This window comes from Bubalus bubalis, chromosome 12, assembly GCF_019923935.1.
Source record: "Bubalus bubalis isolate 160015118507 breed Murrah chromosome 12, NDDB_SH_1, whole genome shotgun sequence".
In the NCBI taxonomy this organism is placed as follows: Eukaryota; Metazoa; Chordata; class Mammalia; order Artiodactyla; family Bovidae; genus Bubalus; species Bubalus bubalis.
This window is the reverse complement of record NC_059168.1, coordinates 70,712,009-70,732,159: the sequence shown is the minus strand read 5'-3', so window position 1 is coordinate 70,732,159 and position 20,151 is coordinate 70,712,009. Positions and strand designations below refer to the sequence as shown.

The 20,151-nt window shown below is 49.7% G+C and overlaps 1 protein-coding gene and 1 long non-coding RNA gene across 4 annotated transcripts in view; one reads left to right on the top strand and one right to left on the bottom strand.

Moving 5' to 3' along the window:
* The window catches only part of PLB1 (phospholipase B1), a 132,466-nt gene extending 113,031 nt beyond the window's left edge, over nucleotides 1-19,435 (top strand). For all 3 annotated transcript variants that reach the window (XM_025261323.2, XM_044926117.1, XM_044926118.1), the window contains 9 exons: nucleotides 3,574-3,625; nucleotides 4,732-4,812; nucleotides 6,310-6,375; nucleotides 6,907-7,001; nucleotides 8,188-8,269; nucleotides 9,131-9,229; nucleotides 9,913-10,008; nucleotides 17,438-17,512; nucleotides 19,043-19,435. In XM_025261323.2, the coding sequence (XP_025117108.1) occupies nucleotides 3,574-3,625; nucleotides 4,732-4,812; nucleotides 6,310-6,375; nucleotides 6,907-7,001; nucleotides 8,188-8,269; nucleotides 9,131-9,229; nucleotides 9,913-10,008; nucleotides 17,438-17,512; nucleotides 19,043-19,246 (850 nt within the window). In that variant the 3' untranslated portion in view covers nucleotides 19,247-19,435. The remainder of the gene's footprint in view (nucleotides 1-3,573; nucleotides 3,626-4,731; nucleotides 4,813-6,309; nucleotides 6,376-6,906; nucleotides 7,002-8,187; nucleotides 8,270-9,130; nucleotides 9,230-9,912; nucleotides 10,009-17,437; nucleotides 17,513-19,042) is intronic.
* Nucleotides 10,347-15,775, bottom strand: LOC112578103. Its single transcript, XR_003102351.2, has 4 exons — nucleotides 15,682-15,775; nucleotides 11,833-11,954; nucleotides 11,492-11,697; nucleotides 10,347-10,498 (listed from the first exon to the last, which is right to left on the bottom strand). It is a non-coding gene; the product is annotated as an uncharacterized LOC112578103 (long non-coding RNA).
* Nucleotides 19,436-20,151: the final 716 nt, after the last annotated feature.

The window sequence follows — 20,151 nt, the reverse complement described above, 5'->3', positions numbered from 1 at the left end:
AGCCCCTAAAACACCAAGGCAGTTGTTTGTTTTCACTTGGATTTCTGAGGTTGACAACAATCCAGATAATTAAAGTTGAAATGCCTGACAGAGTTCATTGATTTTCTGCACGGAGTGTGCTGGGTCTTTGCTTTGTAGAAGGGTTGCTGCAGTCACATCACCAGGGAGACAGAACCGGCTTGACTCACTCTGTTTACAGGCAGCATTCCTTTCAGACACGGTAAGGAGGGCCCCACGCTCGCTAGGTTTGAGTCTCTGAGCCACAGGAAGCGATATCAGTTCCTCAGCGTCATAAGCAGGAAGAACTTATTTTTCTGTGAAAAATTGGGCTGCCTGGGGCTGTAATATCAACATCTAGTTGCTGGTATTGCCATTATTATTATTGTGATCATTATGATTTTAGGAATATCATTATAGAGCTCAGACTTCACTAACCAGGAATTGGTTCTTTAGTCTGTTGATGTTCAAGCCCCCTTCCCCTTTCTTGCTTCACTTCTCTTAAACTGCCTTTTCTATTTCACTGCTACTTGGTGCCTCCGTGAGAACAAAGAGTGGCAGGGGAAGTGGCCGACACATGCAGCTTCTTTTTAGGATCTCAGAGGTCCCGTGTTAGGGGAAAGGACAGCAAGCCGTTAGTCAGCTTAAGTAAGCAAGAATGGAGCACTGTTCTGTGAGCCTTCCTTATCTGCACTGTGTCATGTGGCATGGTGTGGAAAAGGATGAGTTCACCTAAAGAGAGAGATGAATGCCACAGCAGAGCAACCAGGATAATGAGACCTCCGGTTAGATTATCTATGTCCAGCCATTGCTGGCTCTGTGACCTTGGGCAAGTCACTTGGTATCTCTGAACCTGAGTTTCCTCATCTATAAATGGAGATAATAATAGTACCTAACTTCTCTTGGTTGTCACAAAGATTCAATGAGACCAATAACCCACCTAGTTTATTATAATATGTATGCAAAAAAAAATGGTCATCATTAGGGTATTTTGTTTCAAAGTTTTATTTAAGATCAAACTTTCTTTCTATCAATCAATAAGCAAGAATTCACTGAGCACCTGGGAAGGACTGAGCCCCATGGTGGTTACTAAAAGATACAGAAGAATCAAAAAGTGAACTGTCTGCCCACAAAGAGCTTGCTGTCTAGTTAAGGAGCCTAACCAATAGGAAATAATTTGGCCGGGGGTGGGGGGGCGGGGGGAGTGTTGTTTATGGCAATGTTGCAGACTGAAATGATTTTGTACTTTGGAATGATTTGAAATGATTTTGTACTCAGAAAACAGAAAAGTGTAAAATGTGAACTGGGCAGTCTAGTTACAGACAGGTACAGACCCAGAAGGGACCCCAGAAAACATCTAGTCCTGCCTCTTTGTATAAAGATGAAAAAATTCAAGGTTAGCAGGGTTCCGTAACTTGGGTGAGCTCCACAGCAAATTGGTAGCAGAGCTGGAAGGGGATCCCTGGTCCCATAGCTCCCAAAGCATGGCTCTGCACACCAAGACTGAAAAAGGAAATGGAGGAGATGTGGGTAAACAAACTCAGAGAGAAGGCTCCTAGGGGAGGTAGGTAGGGCTTGCTCTGAGCCTGAAGCGTGGGAAGAACTTGGCTAGGGAGAGGGGAAAAGAGGGCATTCCTGACTTCCACTAGTGTTCTGGAGGGCTTATCACCCACAGATACCCCTGTTCATATCTCGAACCTGTAAAAAGATTACGGAGACTTCTGTGGTCACCTCTAACCAAGCCAGGCTTTCTTTATGACTTTCTGACATACCCATGATAGCAACAGCATATGAGATATGGTCCTGAGTGAATAAATGAGAAACATGGCAGAAATGGTACCGTGTATGCTTGGCCACATGCCCAGCTCATTGTGGACATGCAAAGATTTAAAATACCCATTCTGCACCAGTTTCTTCTTTTATGACTTCTTCCATGGAAGCCTCCATTTGCTGTATCCCTTCTGTTATACATATCTGTTTTAAATAACTGCTTTATTGAGGTGTAATGGACATAAGTACCCTGTATCAGTTCCCTGGTGGCTCAGACGGTAAAGAGTCTGCCTGCAATGCAGGAGATGTGGGTTCAATCCCGGGTCGGGAAGATCCCCTGGAGAAAGAAATGGCAAAAACCCACTCCAGTATTCTTGCCTGGAAAATCCCATGGATTGAGGAGCCTAATGGGCTACAGTCCATAGGGTCACAGAGAGTAGGGCACAATTGAGTGACTTTCACACTGCACATATTAAAAGGGTGCAATCTGATCAGTTTGTTATATGCATATACCTATGAAACCATTACCTCAGTCAATGATGAATGTATCCATCACCTCCAAAAGTTTCCCTGTGCTGTTTTGTAATCAGTCCCTCCCTCCTGCCCCTTACGGTCTCTACCCCACTCACTCCCTGGGACCCAGGTAACCACTGACCTGCTTTCTTGTCACTATAGATTAGGTTTAATTTTCTAAAATTGTATAGAAACAGAGCCATGGATGATGTACTCTTTTCCCTTTTTAAAAAAATATTTATGTACTTATTTGGCTGCACCAGGTCTTAGTTGAGACTCGTGGGATCTTTGATCTTTATTGCAGCAGGCAGGATCATTAGTTGCAGCATACAAACTCTTAGTTGTGGCATGCAGGATCTAGTTTCCTGACCAGGGATCGAACCCGGGTCCCCTGCGTTGGGAGCACAGACTCTTAGCCGCTGGACCACCAGGGAAGTCCGTGTACTCTCTTCTTGTCTAACATCTTTCACCCAGCAAAATTATTTTGACATACATCCCTGTTGTTATGTGTATCACTAGTTCGTTCTCCTTGATTGCTGAGTAGGGTTCCGTTGGCACACCTCTCTCTAACCCAGAAGCATTCGTGGCACACATCTAGGGGGTGAAGTGAGGACTAGCCTAGCCCTGTCAGTATTTGTCTCCCTCATCCTGTTTTGTTACCAGTGGGGAAAGTGAGGAGATGGGGAATGGTTTGGAAATCCAAAGGAATGATAGAGAAGAAAAACAGAAGGATTAAAAGAAGAGAGACTGGGACTTAGAGGTAAAGGTTGAAGGAGTCATGAAGCTTGGAAAAGAGGAAGCTGAGGGATCATTTGGGGTGATGGCTTTTTTCAAATATACAAAAGGTTATTTTTAAGACAGGCAGCCGAATAAGAACTGAACAGGCTCAGCCTGCAATGAAAAGAGCTGGATGAAATATAAGGGAACGTCCCTGACGGGAAGGTTGAGCAGATCCCCACTGCCTGCCCACCAACCCACCCTCCCCACCACCACCACTATTCCTGCTGCCGAAGTGGCCTCAGAGGACCAGGCCTGCAGAAGGGGGTGGTGAGATGTGTGTCAGCCCCCTGGCAGGGTCAGGATCAACTGGGGCTCCAACGCCCACAGCAAATCTTTGATTGTTCATAGGTTGAGATTTCTTGAGAATTGAAAGCCTTTCAATACCTTCTGAAGGAATAGGTCTTTATATAACATTTTTTTTTCCTGAAACATCTCCTCGCCAGGCCCAAATCCTGCAGCTTGAGCCCTTGCTCGTGAACCAGCTCTAATGTTCCCCTCTTTTCCCCTGCCCAGGGACATGCCAGCCCAGGCCCGGGATCTCGTGGAGCGAATGAAAACCAGCCCTGTGAGTACAGGCCCCTGGCCACCCTCTGTCTTTAACTAGGGTGGGTGCGAGTGGCCCTAAATGAGCCCCCTTTGCACCTCTGCACTTCAATCTCTTGGCTTGTCTTTACGAGGGACCAGATGAGCAGGTCTTGCCACCAAGATGCCGTCTCTGCTGCACCCCTTCCCCAGGCACCCTCCCCTCCAGGCCAGCTGCAGGAGGAGAGATGAGCAGAGGGCTGGTGGAGGTGGCAGGCCTCAGCCTTTGGCAGCTTTCCATTGCACCCAAGAGCTGGCTTCCCAAACCCTATTATGTAAACTTTGGCTTCTAAAAATAGGCTTCTCATTCCAGTCCTTCCTCCTTCCCTCTTCCCCGGCCCCTCTAAACCTCCTCACCAGCACTTTTTTCTATGCTCTGGGTTTATGCCTCGGAATTCACTGCCTGGCAGCACTCCTATTATGGGGCTGCTGAGTGGAAAGCAGGCTCCCTAGAGCCTCTCCAGCCCCCTCCTCACCTCTCTGTCCAACCGGTCCCCTTCCCTAGACCCAGGCAGCTCTGGGCTCTTGCTTCTAGATGTGTCTTTTGCCCTGGGCTCCTTTGAAGGCCTTTGGATCACATTTTATTGTTGTTTGGTTGCTAAGTCGTGTCCGACTCTTTGCAACCCCACGGACCGCAGCACTACGAGGCTTCCCTGTCCTTCACTGTCTCCCTGAGTTTGCTCAAACTCATGTCCATTGAGTCGGTGATGCCATCCAACCATCTCCTCCTCTGTTGCCCGCTTCTCCTCATGCTCTCAATCTTTCCCAGCATCAAGGTCTTTTCCAACGAGTCGGCTCTTTAGTAGTATGTTAATACAAGCCACCTCCTCCTGGACTTCAGCTTTCTTAAGATCTCAAAGGGAAAAAAGTTCTCTGTACTGAGCTGGCAGACACATGCACACGCGCGCGCGCACACACACACACACACATCCTTGCCCAGCACCAAAGTGAGGGCGAGGGAGCTCCACTTGACTTCTTCTCTCCACTGTGATACAGAGGATGAAAGGCACTGGGGGGAAGGGGTGTCTAGCACATGCATGTGCCCCCCGCCCCCCACCAAGGCCTAAGTGGGCTCTTCTGTCCCCTCAGGAAATCAACCTACAGAAAGACTGGAAGCTGATCACACTCTTCATTGGGAGCAACGACTTGTGCCATTACTGTGACAATGAGGTAGGCCCCTGACTGGCCCCCTGGGAGATAGATCTGATGGTCAAGGCCACTGTCTGTACCCAGGCTGGGATGTCCCCCATGGGAGGCACCCAGGCCAGCCCTCCCAGGCTCCTGAGTCTGCCCAGACAACCCAGCTCACACATGCCAGCCGTCCCCACTACTGAGTGGCTGCTGCGTTGGTTCCTTGATTCCAGATGTGTCTGGACGTCCCCACTCTCAGGCACTGCTGAGGTGGTCTCTCTTGCACCCTTAAATACTGTTCTCTGGTAGCCAGTGGATAACCAGGGAGCCCCCTCACCTGTCTGGAGTCTCTGCCCATTTTTTTGGTGTTTCTTCAGGGTGGGGAGGTTGCAGGGGGAGGCTGAAACAATGTCATAAATATGGTTGATACAACTGAACCAATCCTGATCCATGGCTCACTGCCCTTCAGGGACAAAAATGTGTTCATCACCTTCAGCCAGCCTGTGAACCCAACCCACTCCCAACCTTGTTTCTATGGGGAAATACATCCAGACGTACAAACTTTGGGAGGTAATAACTTTTGGAATTCATCTTGTTCTAAGTTGAGGATGTGCTATATTTTATTTGGCCAGGAAGAAAAAAAAAAAAAAAGCAGCTGCCATAACTCAGAGGTTGTGCTAGAATGTTTGACAGTCACAGGCAGCAGGGAGAAGGCATTTATCATTCCTTGTGGCTCAGAGAGACAGTCCCCAAATTCTAGATGAGAACCAGCCTCCCCCACACAGGGACCTCTCTTCCTCACTGCCCAGCCTAGAGGCAGAAGCGATCCAACCCTATGGGATTTTAAATGTCATTGTGCCCTGCACTCCATGGGGTCCAGGGAGCCAGAAGGGACCCCAGAAGACCTGTCTTCATGCAAAGTCAGGTTTACTTTCCTGAGAGCAACGTTTTGTGCAGATGACTTGGGGCCACCACCAGGATTCAGGCCATGTTTTTGGAAGGGGCTAAATCAGCCTGCATTTGGGAGAGGGGCCAGGAGAGGAGTCCCACAAGCTGAGTTATAAGGGTAGACATGATGGGGAGGCAGTGGCAGGGGGGCCAGCACTGTCAGGATCTGGGTTAGAGATACCATGGAGGTGGGGTGTGGGAGCCATTGATGGTACCTAGTAGGCATCAAGGGATGACTTTTCTTTTTCTTTTTTTCGGCCTTGCTGGGTCCTTGTCATGGTATGTAGGCTCTTCATTGCAAGCTTCTCTGATTGCAGCATGCAGGCTCTATAGTTGTCAGGCACGGGTTTCTTTCTAGTTGCAGCATGTGGGCTTAGTTCCCCAACCAGAAATCAAATCCACATTCCCTGCATTGGCATCCACTGACTACCAGAGAAGTCCCCAAGGAGTGACTTCTTACCAGAGACTGTGTCCATCAGCAACAAGGGTTGGGCTTCCCATCTGGTGCAGGACCTTCCTGTGCTGGGCATCAGGCCAACTTCTCCCCCTCCTCCCAGGAGCTGAGCAGAGCCCCTTCCTTCTTCACAGGAGGCCCGCTCTGCTGAGGAGTATGTTAAGTACATCCGGCAGGCCCTGGACATCCTCTACGAGCAGGTAGGGAGGCACAGTGGCATGTTCTCGGGTCCTATTTCCTGCCAGCAACCAGGCTGTCTGCTGGCTCACCAGGGGTCGCTCCCTGAGCGCAGCTAGAAGACTTGTGTTCAGTGAGATGCACACTGCCAAGTCCCCCAGGAGCAGGTACCCGGATGGATGGGATGGGAGGGAGGCAGCTGCCAAGCTTCTCTGTGAGGTGGAGTCTAACTGGATCTGACTGCCTTGGTTGGGTGCCAAAGAGCCTGCTTCTGGAGCCAGCTGGCCTGACTTGTAGCCAGGCACTGTGGCTTCCTAGCCATGTGACTTTGGGCAAGTTGACTATGTCTCAGTTTCCTAATCTCTAATGTAGGGCCAATAAAGACCATTCCACAAGATAATATAAGGCACGTTCCCTCTCTCGGCCTCAGTTTATTGGTAAAACTGGGGAGGGGGGAGTAGACTGTAGACGATCCCCCAAGTTCTTTCCAGCAGTAAGCTCTGCTCCCCAAGTGCTTGGGGACTACTGAAGCCCACCCCCTCTGCTCTCCCCAGCTTCCACGGGCTTTCATCAATGTGGTAGAGGTCATGGAGCTGGCTGACCTGCACCAGGGTCAGGATGGAAAATGTGTCATGCCACTGCCAGCCCAGTAAGTAGACGGACGTGGTCCTGAGGCAAGGGCACCTAGGGAAAATGGGGCTCAGATGCCAGCGGGTGAGACCGAGACTGGCAGAGCTGGACAATCCTGTCCAAGGGGCAAACATCAACAATTAGCCAGGGGCTTGGGAAACCATTCTAAAGTGTTGCTACCTTATTGAATGCCTATTGTATACAAGTTGCTTCAGTTCTCTGGACCTCACTTTGCCTTTCTGGAGTGAGGGCTCCAGAATTTCTGTGGTGCCAAACCCCAACTTCAGCAAGTTGTTCCCTGTTTGAGAGGTGGCATGAGCCAACAAGCTTTCGAGACAGCTCTACTGGGCCTCACATCCTGGCGCTGCCGTTTAGAAGCTGTGGGACCTTGTACAAACCACACCACCTCTCTGGGCCTGTTACTCACATGTAAAAATCTCCTGGGGAAGTAGAGGTGACATCTAGGGGAAACACATGTAAAGTGCATGGTCCCTCTTGGGGAGGCACTCAGGAAATAGCAGCTATAATGTGCTTCTTAGGACTGGCCTTGAAAGCCAGGCTTAGAGCTAAGTTATGTCATGCAAGAATCTCTGTTGGCCTGGAATTTGTTAAAGCTCAGCTCTGACCCTGCAGGAAGTTGCCCTCTTTAAGGCCAGAGGGTTGCCCAGAGTTCCTGTGACGGTTTTTGTGGGGAAGGAGATTCTACAGGGTGGCTAAGAAGCCTTATGTGGAGTCAAATGGATTTGCTGGGAAGGTGACCAGCTGGTTCCACTCTTGCCTGGAACCTGGTCCCCGCCTGGAGCAGCCAGTGCCACCCAAGAGCATCTTCCTGCAGGAGAGTCCTCAGCAGCTGAAGGTAGAGAAGGGAGGCCTCGGGAACATGAAGAAGAAAGGCTGGGCCCCTTTGGGAGTCTTCCCAAAACCCCAGCCCCCCTGGAGAAGCTCCAGGAGCCACAGGCTAGGGAAGGAAATAGTCAGGCAGCCAAGGAAATGGACGGCCTGTCCGCAGGAGCCCCCGGCACTGTTGCCAGCCCTTCTGCCTTCTCTCCTAATAAGCACCTGCTGGATCGCACGTCCCTGAATCATGCTTCTCTGACCCGGGCCCAAGAGGCAGCAAGTCTGTGTTGTGGGGGCACCTGTGTGTATGGAAGGGGGTGGGAGTAGCCTCCCAGGGGCCCTGAGCCTCAGGACTCCTCACCACACAGGAGCAACTGCACCTGCCTGCAAGGCTCCCAGGAGAACTTGCCAGAGATGCAAGAATTGAAGACGGTGAACTGGGACTTCCAGGTGACCCTGTGCCCCTTTTCCCTCCCCACTCTCCTCTTTACTCCCGAAGCAAGGATTGGGAAATCGGGTGTTTGGCAGGGTTCTGCTGTGAGCAAGGCCACTTCCTAAAGGCAGATCACAGCCCCTGAAATGTGTGTCCAGGTAAACCAACATCAGGGGAGGGGAGTGAGAACTCAGAAGGGAAGCTGGAAGAAACCCCTCCTCTCAACTCTCAGAGGAGGCATCACCCCTTCACCTCCCACCCCAACCCCACCCAGAGGGGAGAGGGGCTGTGCTCACTGCTCTTGGGCTCCCTCCCTCCTTACTTTCTCATGTCTGTCTCTGCTCTTGCTGTCCCCTCCCTGGACCTGCCCGCCTGGGACTTTCTGCAGCACATCCATGTCACACTCAGAACTTTGTCATCTTACCTCTCTGAGAAGCTTCCCTTGACTAAGTTCCCTGCTGGCAACTTCACTGACCCTAAAGCCATACATGATTTTGACTTTTACATCTCACAGATGGATAACCAGCTCCTTGAGGGTGAGCACAGCTGGTCTATCCCTTTGGGCACTAAAACTGTAGTCCACCTTTGGGCACTTAAACAATGCCAAGACTGTGGATACTCATGCTAAGGTCTAAGGCATTTTGAGGAGCTGGTGTTGAAAAGTTCCCCATTTGGACGGGAGTCCCATGCTCTAATCCACTTCTTCATGCAGTGAGAGCAGGGTGGTGTCCGTGCCTGGTGCAGCCTAGGTGGATGCTTGTGCAGTAGAGCAGCTCCTCTGGGCCTCCTGGCCCTGACACGACCCACTAGAGGCCTCAGGGACAGCCCGTCTGTCCAGCCTTGCTGTGGGACTGAGCAGCCTCCCTCCCCATCCCTAGAGTGCCCTGTCGACACTCTCCTACCAGTACCTGCAGCGTGAGGACTTCGCCGTGGTCGTACAGCCTTTCTTCCAAAACACTCTTGTCCCCCTGAACAAGGTGAGCAGCTGGGAGGCACATGTATAGTGGCCGTTATCTTGGGGAATGTATTTCCTTTTCCACATGGGCTTTTTTGGACGATCTTTCTCCAGGAGTGCTCCCAAGGAGCTGCTGTTTCTGCTTTTGCTCCTTCCCCCCTTTTGAGTATTACTTGAACTTAGATGTAGTTGGAAAGAAAATGTGAAAAATAACAGTAACCGAGCTCCCCAGGTATGGCCCTGATATTTGCCAGGTTGGAATAAAATGAAAGCTTCCCCAAAATATTCTTTTCAACTATTAGGGCAGGGATGCTGAAGGAAAAGGGATGGACTGTAGGTGGCTATGAATCCGGGAGACCTGCGTTCAATCCCTGGGTCAGAGAGAGCCCCTGAAGGAGGAAATGGCAGCCCACTCCAGTATTCTTGCCTGGGAAATCCCATGCGCAGAGGGCCCTAGTGGGCTACAACCCATGGGGTCCCAGATGAGTCAGACACAACTTAGCCACAACAAACAATTTGGTTGCTACATATTTTTTAAAAATAAAAATTCCAAAACTAGTTTCTCCATCAATATCTGAGCCAATTGGCAGCAGAAATGAAAGGATGGAAGGTGGAATGCCCAGGGTGCCACTGCCTGGGGCAGAGGGGTTGGGCAGGTAGCAGTGCTCTCACCTCAGGAAGATAATCCCCTTCCTTTGGTCACAGAGAGGGGGCACTGACCTCACCTTCTTCTCTGAGGACTGTTTCCACTTCTCAGAACGTGGGCACGCAGAGATGGCCATCGCTCTCTGGAATAACATGGTCAGTACCTAAGGGTCAAGTGGGCTCGGGTCAAGGGTACCCCCAAGGACGCTCTTTCCCACAAAGAAAAACCTATTGGTTGATATGGCTCCTTTCTCCCCAGAGTTCAATATGGCAGCTCACGTATTTGTCCTGACAGATTCTATTCTTTCTGTAATTTCCCAGGGTATAACTTTGTCATCAGATAGACTAGATGAAAATACCAGCATCAACCCTTTACTGTGTGATCTTGGGCCATTGAGCCCACTCTGGCCATTTGTGGGCTTCCCAGGTAGTGTGGGTGGTAAAGAATCGGCCTGCCAACGCAGGAGACCCGGGTTCGAACCCTGGGTCAGGAAGATCCCCTGAAGTAGGAAATGGCAACCCAGTCTAGTATTCTTGCTCAGAAAATTCCATGGACAGAGGAGCTTGGCAGGCTACAGTCCATGAGATCACAAAGCGTCGGACATGACTGAGCAACTGTGTACACACTGGCCATCCATATCAGTATCTACAAAAACAACAGAAGTGACACAGGTCTTAGAGATAATGTGTGTACCGCACCCAGCACAATAATCCCCACACTCCCTACTATTATTTGTTTAAACACTAAAAAGAGCCACTCAGCCAGTTTTCCCAGGCTGCCACCTAGTCTAGTCCTTTCTGGTGGGGAGAAAAGGAGACCTTACGAAATGAAGGTACAGCCCAGGGGCCACAGCCCTATGCCTGCTCTACCCTTTTCAGCTGGCCACTCATGACTGGACAGTCAGCTATGTTTGCACAGAGCTTGACAAGTAACCCTGAGCGCTATATCCTCTTGTGCAGAGCAAATGAAATGCCTTTCCAGTCCACTGGCTTCTTTTGATCTAGGCTCAGCGGGTAACCCAATCCCCACCCCAACCTGCATGTTCTCTCCTTTCTCCCATGGTGACTAAACCATCCACACGCCTGCCAGCTCCACCAGCGTGGCCAGTATCTTTCTCGGCTGACTCACAATATTGACTTTCTCCTTAGCTACACCACCTCCACCTCCTCCTCTCAAAACAGCATGTAAGGAGGTTTTCTCCTTGGCCTACTTAATTGCAGGCTCAACCTCTCTCTGCTTGTGTTTTCCTGGTGTTTTCCTCCTGTTGACATCACAGTCTGCCCACTCCTGGAACTTCTGTCATCTCTGTCCATCCAGGACCGGGAATTGCAATTAGAACACTTTGAGTTTGCTCCCAACCCTACTTCCACAGTGGTTTTTTAAAATCAAAGTTAAAACAATATAATCCCTGGGAGCAGTTATGTTTCTCTTGATGATTTTTTGCTTTGAAGTCCAGTTGTCAACTTCATGCTTTTAACCACCCCCCACCCCCCGCCCCAGTAAAGGCTGGATATCTCTGCATGGTTTCCTTTCTACCCCTGCAACCCTGGGGAAATCCACGGATTCCAAGGAGGGACGGGAATGCTAAGCCCTTAGCTTTGCCCTCCCAGTGTCCCCGTCAGGGTATGGTTTTCCTACCTGGGGGTATTTGGAGACTTCTCAGTGCCAGGACCCTCTGAGTCTCCTGGGACCGATGGCCATATTGATGACTTGAGCAGTACAGGACCCACCTGTCTCATTCTGCATGATTTAATGTAGTTCTGGCCTTTCTCTTCCAAAGCAGCTCAGTAGGTCTTCCCATTAAATGCTTCTGTTTCATAAAAGCAACTGGAAGGGATTTAGATCTGAAAACAAAAGGTAAATGCTGCATGGAGCCATATTATTGCTACTACAAGACTGTTCATAGCTCCCCAGCCATACCCCAAATTTAAAAAACAGCAGCAAACACAAAGCAAAACAAACCTAAAACTATATGTTACCTGTGCTATATGATTTGTGGGAATAATTACATAGTCCAGTGTTTTCCTCCAAAAGTATCTCAGATATAAACCTACAGCATCATGCCAACTTCTCAGGTCATCTTCTTCCTGGAATTTCACCCCTAAAGTGACATAAAATAAGTGACAAACAATAGGGCTGGAGAGGATCTTAGAGGTAGGTCATAGAGCCAGAATGTTCTGTAACTAAAATACAGAGACATGGAACAATTTGCAAGGGGTCAAACAGCAAGTGGCCGAACAAGGATTAGAACTCAGGTCTAATCACCAGGCATCCTGTACAGCACCAGCCTGATAAGCACATGTGTAACCGGTGAATTCATGTCTCATAATTACAGGCCTATGACATAGTGTCTGCAGGCTTTGGCTGATACCCCAGGTGCCCCACTGTGGCAAAAGACACTCTTGAAACTGTTCCATCTCATGCCCCTCCTCTGGCAACAGTTTTTGCCTCCTTTTTCAGAGACTTTTGCAAAGCCAGAAACTCCAACAGCACTAGGGCATGTTTTTCTCTTCCATTTTCTTTTGTCTTCTTACAAACAGTCTTGCCGCCTCTTTTCTGATAACTATTCCTCCACTGCTGCCTGCTCCCTCTTCTGTGGAAATCTTACTCTCTTCTAACACTGACATCTCCCTGGGCATCTCCCCTACCACGAAACAGAAAACAATGCTAGCCTCCTAATTGGTGTCCCTATCTCCAAGGCTTACAGCCATTAAAACAGCTCTGGCTGTGTAGTACAGTTATTTGGGGGCTCTTAAAAATAATGAATACCTACAACCACTCTGTATGTCTACTAAAGCTGAACACACGTATTCCCTATAACCCAACAATTCTATGTATATCCCCAACAGAAAGGTATACACACGTTTCTTGTCCAAAAGATGGACAAGAATTTTCATAGCACCACTATTCATGACCACCAAACAGGAAACCCCCCAAATGTCTACCAGTATGGGTAAACAAACAGCACATTCATGCAATAGAATAACCTCACAGCAATGAGACTAAAACTTTAACAACATACAACTATACATATAAACTTCAAAAACCAGCAAATATATACATGGTCTTATTGGGACATGAAGAGAACAGGAGGGAGCTTTTGAGTGTTGATCATATTCTGTTTCTTACCTGGATGCTGACTATGCGGGTATGTTCATTTTGTTATAATTTATCAGTGATTCATTTTTTATATTTGTTTCTATATGTATGTTAGCTTCAATTAGAAAGAAAACAGTGCCTGGGCCTGATCCCTAGGAATTCTGACTTTGTCTGGGGTAGCACCTAGATTCAGTACTTTTTAGATGCTCCCCAGGTGATCATTGCATAGGGTTTGTGAATTACTGCCTTAGATCTCCTCTCCACAGGGCAACCACCTGCTCTCCATAAATGAAATATGACCAAGTCACACCCCTGCTCTCAAATGTCCAAGGCTGGCCCCTCCCTGGGGAAGAAAGGCCAGGCTCCTTAGCCCGTCACGCCAGGCCTTCCGGGTCTTGGCCCCAATTAACCTCTCCAGCAGCCACTCCTACCAAGTGATCTGCACTTGGCAATCCAGCAAGAAGTGAAGTTTCCTGCACCACCCATGCTGGCTCCTGCCTCCGTGTGTTTGCCTTTGCTCATCCCCTTCTCTCTGGCTGCCCTTTCTACCTCCTTCCCCTGACTAGCTCTGACCCACCTCAACACTGGCACTCAGGTGCTAGCTTCAACAAGAAGCCTTCTCCAAGTCCCCAGAGCAGGCTAGAGCCCCCACCATCACCCTGGCCCCCTGGTACACATGCTGTCTCAGTCCTGTCTTTTGCCACACTGTTGTATCCACAGTGTCTGTCCTTAGGAAAGGTGGGTTCTAGCAAACACAACTCCCTTTCCTGTGGGCTCCAGGTCTCTGTGACTCCAGTTCATCCATCCACCCACTAGGCCACTATTTCCTGAGCACCACAATGCCATAGGGGCTGCCCCAGGTGCTGGGGAAAAGAGATGCCCTACTCTTGGAGAGCTTCCAGTCTAGTGGGGAAAAGAGATTTAAAAAAATAATCAACAAGGTAGTTTGTGACCACATTCAGGGCTTTTAAAAAATTAAAGCAGAGTGCTGGGACAGAGAGAAATGGTGGGGAGAGGGAGGCCTCACTGGAGAGTGACATGTGAACTGAGAACTGAATGTCAAGAGGCTGCCAGGCACACTGAGGTCTCAGGCCGGGGTGTTCCAGGCAGAGGAAACTGGACCTGTGTGGGCCAGGAGTCAGGAATGAGCTTGAAGTGTGTGAGGCGTGTAAAGGCCAGTGTGGCTGGAGGGAAGGGAGCAAGGTCAGAGAGGTGGACAAGAGCAAGGGCTGGGTCCTTGGATGGCTTTCGACAGGGGAGCCATGTGACCTGGTTTGCCCTCTGGCTGCTGCATAGAGACAGCTAGGAGAGAAGCAAGAGAGGAACTTGACCATTAGGAAGCTGCTGAAAGTCCAGGTGGAAGGTGAAGGTGGCAGAGACCAGGGGATGGCAGTGGAGAGGGGAAGTCATTGGATCTGGGATGTGGTTTGTACTGGCTGGTGGATGAGGTAGAAGAGGAATAAGGGATGACTCTTCAGTCTGGGGTCAAGGAATCTGGGTGGACAGTTGAGGTGCATAGAGAGAAATACAGTTGGTGGGGGAAAATCAAAAGTTCTTATTTTGGATATGGTCAGTGTGAGCTGCCTTCCAGAAGTCCACCTGAAGGAATCAGGTAAGGTGTTAAATGTATGATTCTGGAGTTCAGGGAGTCAGCAATGGAGATTTGGCAGGGTGGGTGCGGAGAGAATGTGGGGATGATTAGCCTAGAAGTGCCATTCAAGGCCACAGGATTGACTGAGAGCAACTAGAGAAAGATTAGGTGAAAAAAAGCATAGGGCCAACCACCAAACCCTGGGACTTTCTTCCAACTTTTGGTCTAGCAACAGATGAGAAGGACAGGAGGAGGAGGGGGCAGGGAAATAACAGTGCTGTGTCTTGGGATCCAAGAGAAGTGTTTTGAAAAGGAAGCATCAACTTTGACAAATTCTGCTGAAAAGTCAAGCAAGACAAAAAAGAAAGTGAGCGTTGAATCCAGAAGTATGGAGATCACTGGTGACCTTGACCAGAGCTTGAGTCAAGTGATAGAGAGAGAGAGAATGGGAGAGTAGGAAGTACAGTTCAGTTCAGTCACTCAGTCATGTCTGACTCTTTGCGACCCCATGGGCTGCAGCACACTAGGCTTCCCTGTCTATCACCAACTCCTGGAGCTTACTCAAACTCATATCCATTGAGTCCATGATGTTATCCAACCATCTCATCCTCTGTCATCCCCTTCTCCTCCCACCTTCAATCATTCCCAGCATCAGGGTCTTTTCCAATGAGTCAGTTCTTCACATCAGATGGCCAAAGTATTGGAGTTTCAGCTTCAGCATCAGTCCTTCCAATGTATATTCAGGATTGATTTCCTTTAGGATGGACTGGTTGGATCTCCTTGCAGTCCAGGGGACTCTCAAGAGTCTTCTCCAACACCACAGTTCAAAAGCATCAATTCTTCGGTGCTCAGCTTTCTTTATAGTCCAACTCTCACATCCATACATGACTACTAGAAAAACCAAAGCTTTGACTAGATGTTCCTTTGTTGGAAAGTGCAACAGGGGCTAAAAACAACTCTTCTAAAACTATGGGGAATAAGAGTGAAGGCAGTCCAAAAAAAAAAAAAAAAGGTGAAGGCAGCTGGTGGAGAGGTGGGAGGGGCTTCAACCTGGGAGATAGAGGATAGAGTAGATTGTGTACCAAGCTGAAGGAATCAGTAGAAACAGATACAATCATCAAAACCATATGATTATTACCTTCCTCTACACCAGTTAGTTCCTGGGTTCCTGGAATATCACTGGGAGTCAGCCAACCTGATCTGTGGCATCTGTTCTGTCTCTAGGTGGTTCTGTTACAATAGAAATAATGCTATGTTACCTATGTAAGCCACCTCCTGCTCACACGTGTTTCATCTTCTCACTTGATGCTCACAACACCAGATGTGGAGCTGTCCGGTCACAGTTTAATGCCCCACCCCTAACCCTGGGGCAGTTCTGGAGCCCGCCTAGCCCCACACAGTAGTATTAGCAGAGCCAGGACCCCAGCCCATGAGCCCACTGTGCTCTGTCCATTCACAGCAGCATCTCTCCCAGGACCAGAGCACCTTGTTCTCCTCTAATTGTTACTAACAAACAGGTACAAAAAGGCTTTAAGACACCAAAAAGCAAGGTCCTGAGCCAGGTGTGGTCATTAGCTGGCATAGTGGACTTTCACTTCCCTCCTGGGCAGTGCCTGGGTGTCAGGAGCTGATGAGGTCAGGGACAGGCAGGGAGCAGATCACGGGATGGGTGGAGGCCAGACATTCAGGATGGAGTCTGGATAGGTGAGTGCCAGGGATCCATCTCCTTGGTGCAGGCCACGTGTCACAGGACAGGGTACTGGCTAAAGAAGCTGGGGAAGAGGTTACAGCAGCCTCCAGCTCATTCTCAGAAGGTCCCAGGATCAAATGCATTAAGCTAAACATGAGCCATAATTGCTCCCCAGGAGGTTTCAAGTAAACCTTTTCATCTGAATCAGTTCTAATGAGGTGGATGAAACTGGAGCCTATTATACAGAGTGAAGTAAGCCAGAAAGAAAAACACCGATACAGTATACTAACACATATATATGGAATTTAGAAAGATGGTAACAATAACCCTGTGTACGAGACAGCAAAAGAGACACTGATGTATAGAACAGTCTTATGGACTCTGTGGGAGAGGGAGAGGGTGGGAAGATTTGGGAGAATGGCATTGAAACATGTAAAATATCATGTATGAAACGAGTTGCCAGTCCAGGTTCGATGCACGATACTGGATGCTTGGGGCTGGTGCACTGGGACGACCCAGAGGGTTGGTATGGGGAGGGAGGAGGGAGGAGGGTTCAGGATGGGGAACACATGTATACCTGTGGCGGATTCATTTTGATGTTTGGCAAAACTAATACAATTATGTAAAGTTTAAAAATAAAATTAAAAAAAAACACAAAAAACACAAAAGTAGCTCAAGCAAGAAAGCTCCAATTTCTTAAGGATCAACAAGTCAAGCATAGTAATGATGTCATGGTAACCAGTGCATTTTCAAAGTGTTCTTGAAATTGATTATCCCCAGACACTTCGAGAAGTTGGGAAATATGCTCATCACCATTTTGTAAAGTTGAAAATGCAGAGTATCTGCATTCACAGCCACCCCCAGGGATACAGGAGATGGAGGTCCTGAGCCCTGTGCCCCCCCACCCTGACTCATCATTTGCTGAGGCCTCTGAATGGATCAGACTCCCCTGGGTTTCAGTGTCCTTCACAGTAAATCCCAGATATAGTCTAGGGGTCCCTCTGCTCTGATGGACTGTGATTTGCCAATCTCTGAGTCATAAGTCAGGTCCAGCTCTGGCCTCAGGGTGGCAAGTGTCGGCCGTGGGTCTTGCCCCTTTGCTGGTTTCAGCAAAAGGGACGAACCTGGTGTGAGATACTCTTCCCTTCAACAGCGGTTGGGGCTCAGCCTTGGAGGAAATCAAGGTTTCCTTTTCTCTCTTCAGCTAGAACCTGTGGGCCATAAGACCACCTCCAACAACTTCACCTACAGCCGAACCAAGCTCAAGTGCCCCTCTGCTGTGAGTAAGGTCCCGCCTCTCTGGTATGCAACAGGTGTCTGACCTGGGGGAGGAGGGCCCTGGCCACCTGGAGGCACCAAAGTCCCCTGGGAGGCTCTACCATCGGACACGGTCATTCATGGCCACCCTTCTCAAATCTTACCTCCCCTGGCTGCCCCTGACATTTCTCAGGTCCTCCTGAGAAATGAGGAGGGAGCCGGGAGTGAGGCAAAGGAGAAAGCACAGGCTTGCCGAAGCAGGAAGAGGCCCAGGGGAGGCAGATGAGCAAACACTGGCCAGACCCTCATTACCCACCACGATCCCAGAGGGTCTGAGGCATCCTCTGCCTTAAACGTGCACCAAGGAGCCCTCCCGTGCCAGGCATGCTCCTGATACTGGGGGCTGCAAGGCAGAGAAATAAGACATCATGTCTGTGCTGGGTACCTGCATCATCTTTCTGGCTTTCTAGCACTCCCAGTGTCCAGGCCCAGACACCCTCCCTCAGACCACTGACAAAGCCCCCCACCTTGCCTCCCTGGCTCTTGTCTGCCTTCTCTGCCCATCCTGTAATCATTGCCAGACACAGAGTGGCATACCTGGAAGGAATTCCAGTCTTGTCAAGACTACTTGAAACCTTTCCCTGGTCCCTATGTCCCACCGAAGAGAGTCCAGACTGGAGGCCCACCTCCCTGTATCACCTTAGACACACGACTCCGCTCCTGGAAAATGGAGCTGCTTCCCAAACAAGACCCACGATGGCCCCCATCTGTGCTTCCACTTCGGCCATCTGCTCCCCCTGGAGGGTCATTCCCCATTTCCGCTGTGGAAAATGTTCATATCCTACAAGGCCCAGGTGTTGCCCCTTCTCTGCTGTTGTTCACCCTATCTGCTCTACACTCCCACCCCAGATGCACTCCAGTGTTGGTGTCTTTTCTCTGCATACCTCTCACAAGCCCTGACCCAGGCCCTGTGGTGATGTGATTATTTCTAAACACCTCTCATCTCCCAACTGGACCACGAACGACATCACATCTCAACCCTCAGGCACTCTCCGAGCTCCCAGCACATGCCAGCATGCCATCAGCCTTCACTGGGGGAACAGAACGGATCCAGGGAGGCAGGCCCTTTGCATTTGGGGTGCTTAGTCTACTACAGAACCAGCTGTCCTTCCACCCCAACCTTCCCCATTCACACACACCCCTGGACAGCGCGAGTAGCTGTCCAGTGGAGGCCTAGGGGAAACAGAGGTAGGGGCTCTGCCAGCACCCCAGGTCTCCCTTCCATGGGTCACCTATCAGTTCCTGATCATTCAAAACTGAGTTGACAGGAAAGGAGGTACTGGTGAGAAACCAAAACCAAACCAAAAGCGTATCCACTTTGGATACCCTTCCTCATCCAAGGGGTGTGGGCTGAGTGTGGATGAAGAAGCTTTACAAATAAGAGATGGGCTGTAGAAACAAGGCCATTGCTCCATCACTGGGATAGAGACCACACAAGCCTCAGATGGATGGTTTTCCGGCCCCTGACCCAGAACTTTCTCCTCCTCCACAGGAGAACCCCTATCTCCGCACCCTGAGGAACAGTCAGCTGCTCCAAGACCAGGCTGACACAGAACCCCCAGTGCTCTCCTGGGCTGTGCCGGTGGCAGCAGGAGGCGGCCTGGTGGTTGGTATTGGTGCGGTGATGACCTGGAGAGCCCTAAGAGGCCACCAGAAGGAAAACTCTCCCCTAAGTCTGAACACCATGAGCTTCTAGGCCTGCCAGCCTTGTATAGGCTCTCATCCTGAACTCCCCAGCCCTCCACCTCGGCCCCCATTTGCCCACTACAGAGGCTACTCCAAAGCTGGGGCACAGGAGGCCAAATGGATAGTCATGACTTCCTGGGGCCTGGGACCTATCCTCCTGGAATTGGTGCATTTAAATAAAGGCCAAAGCTGTTCCATTCTTGAGTTTGCCTGCTTGAAGCATTCACCTTTCACCTCTTGCGTGCTGCAGGTGTGGGAACTAGAAACTTTCATCTCAACCAGAACTGCCCAAGGGATGGCCAACCGAGCCCAGACCGTCACCCTACAAGCCTGTCTTCCATCACCAAAACCCTATTTCAAATGTGGGGGAAATGCCAGTCACCATGGCTGGAATCTGGGGGCTTGCCGGCCACCACTGGGTACATCCAACACATATCTGTTACGCACATTTCTGTGCTCAGGGCAAGGCAGAACACTGTAGTGCCTCCAAGGTTGCACATGTCCCGGCCCGGCCCAGAGATGCACTCTTTTCAGAAGACAAGATGCTCTGTGACTGTGTGACTCAGTCCTGGGGCAGCTGTAGGTTAATGTGTCTGCTCTTGAGAATAGGAGTTCCTTGGGAAAGGTTTCCCAGAAGAGAGCAATTTTGAAATGTCATTTTACAAAAGGATTGGGACATGAACACTTCATATATCCTCAACCTTTCTCGAGGTGCTACATTTAGGAAAGAATCCCTCTTTCTACAGTACCAAGTTTATGAGAGAGCTAGACAGAGTCTGTTAACACAGCCTCCCTTCATTCAGCCCCTACCAGGGACAAGCCCCTCAGCTGAATTCTTACACAGATAAGCTCTTTTATTTGGCACAAAAACCTAGGGAGGGGATAATAAAAAACTCTGAAGACAGAGCTAGTGAT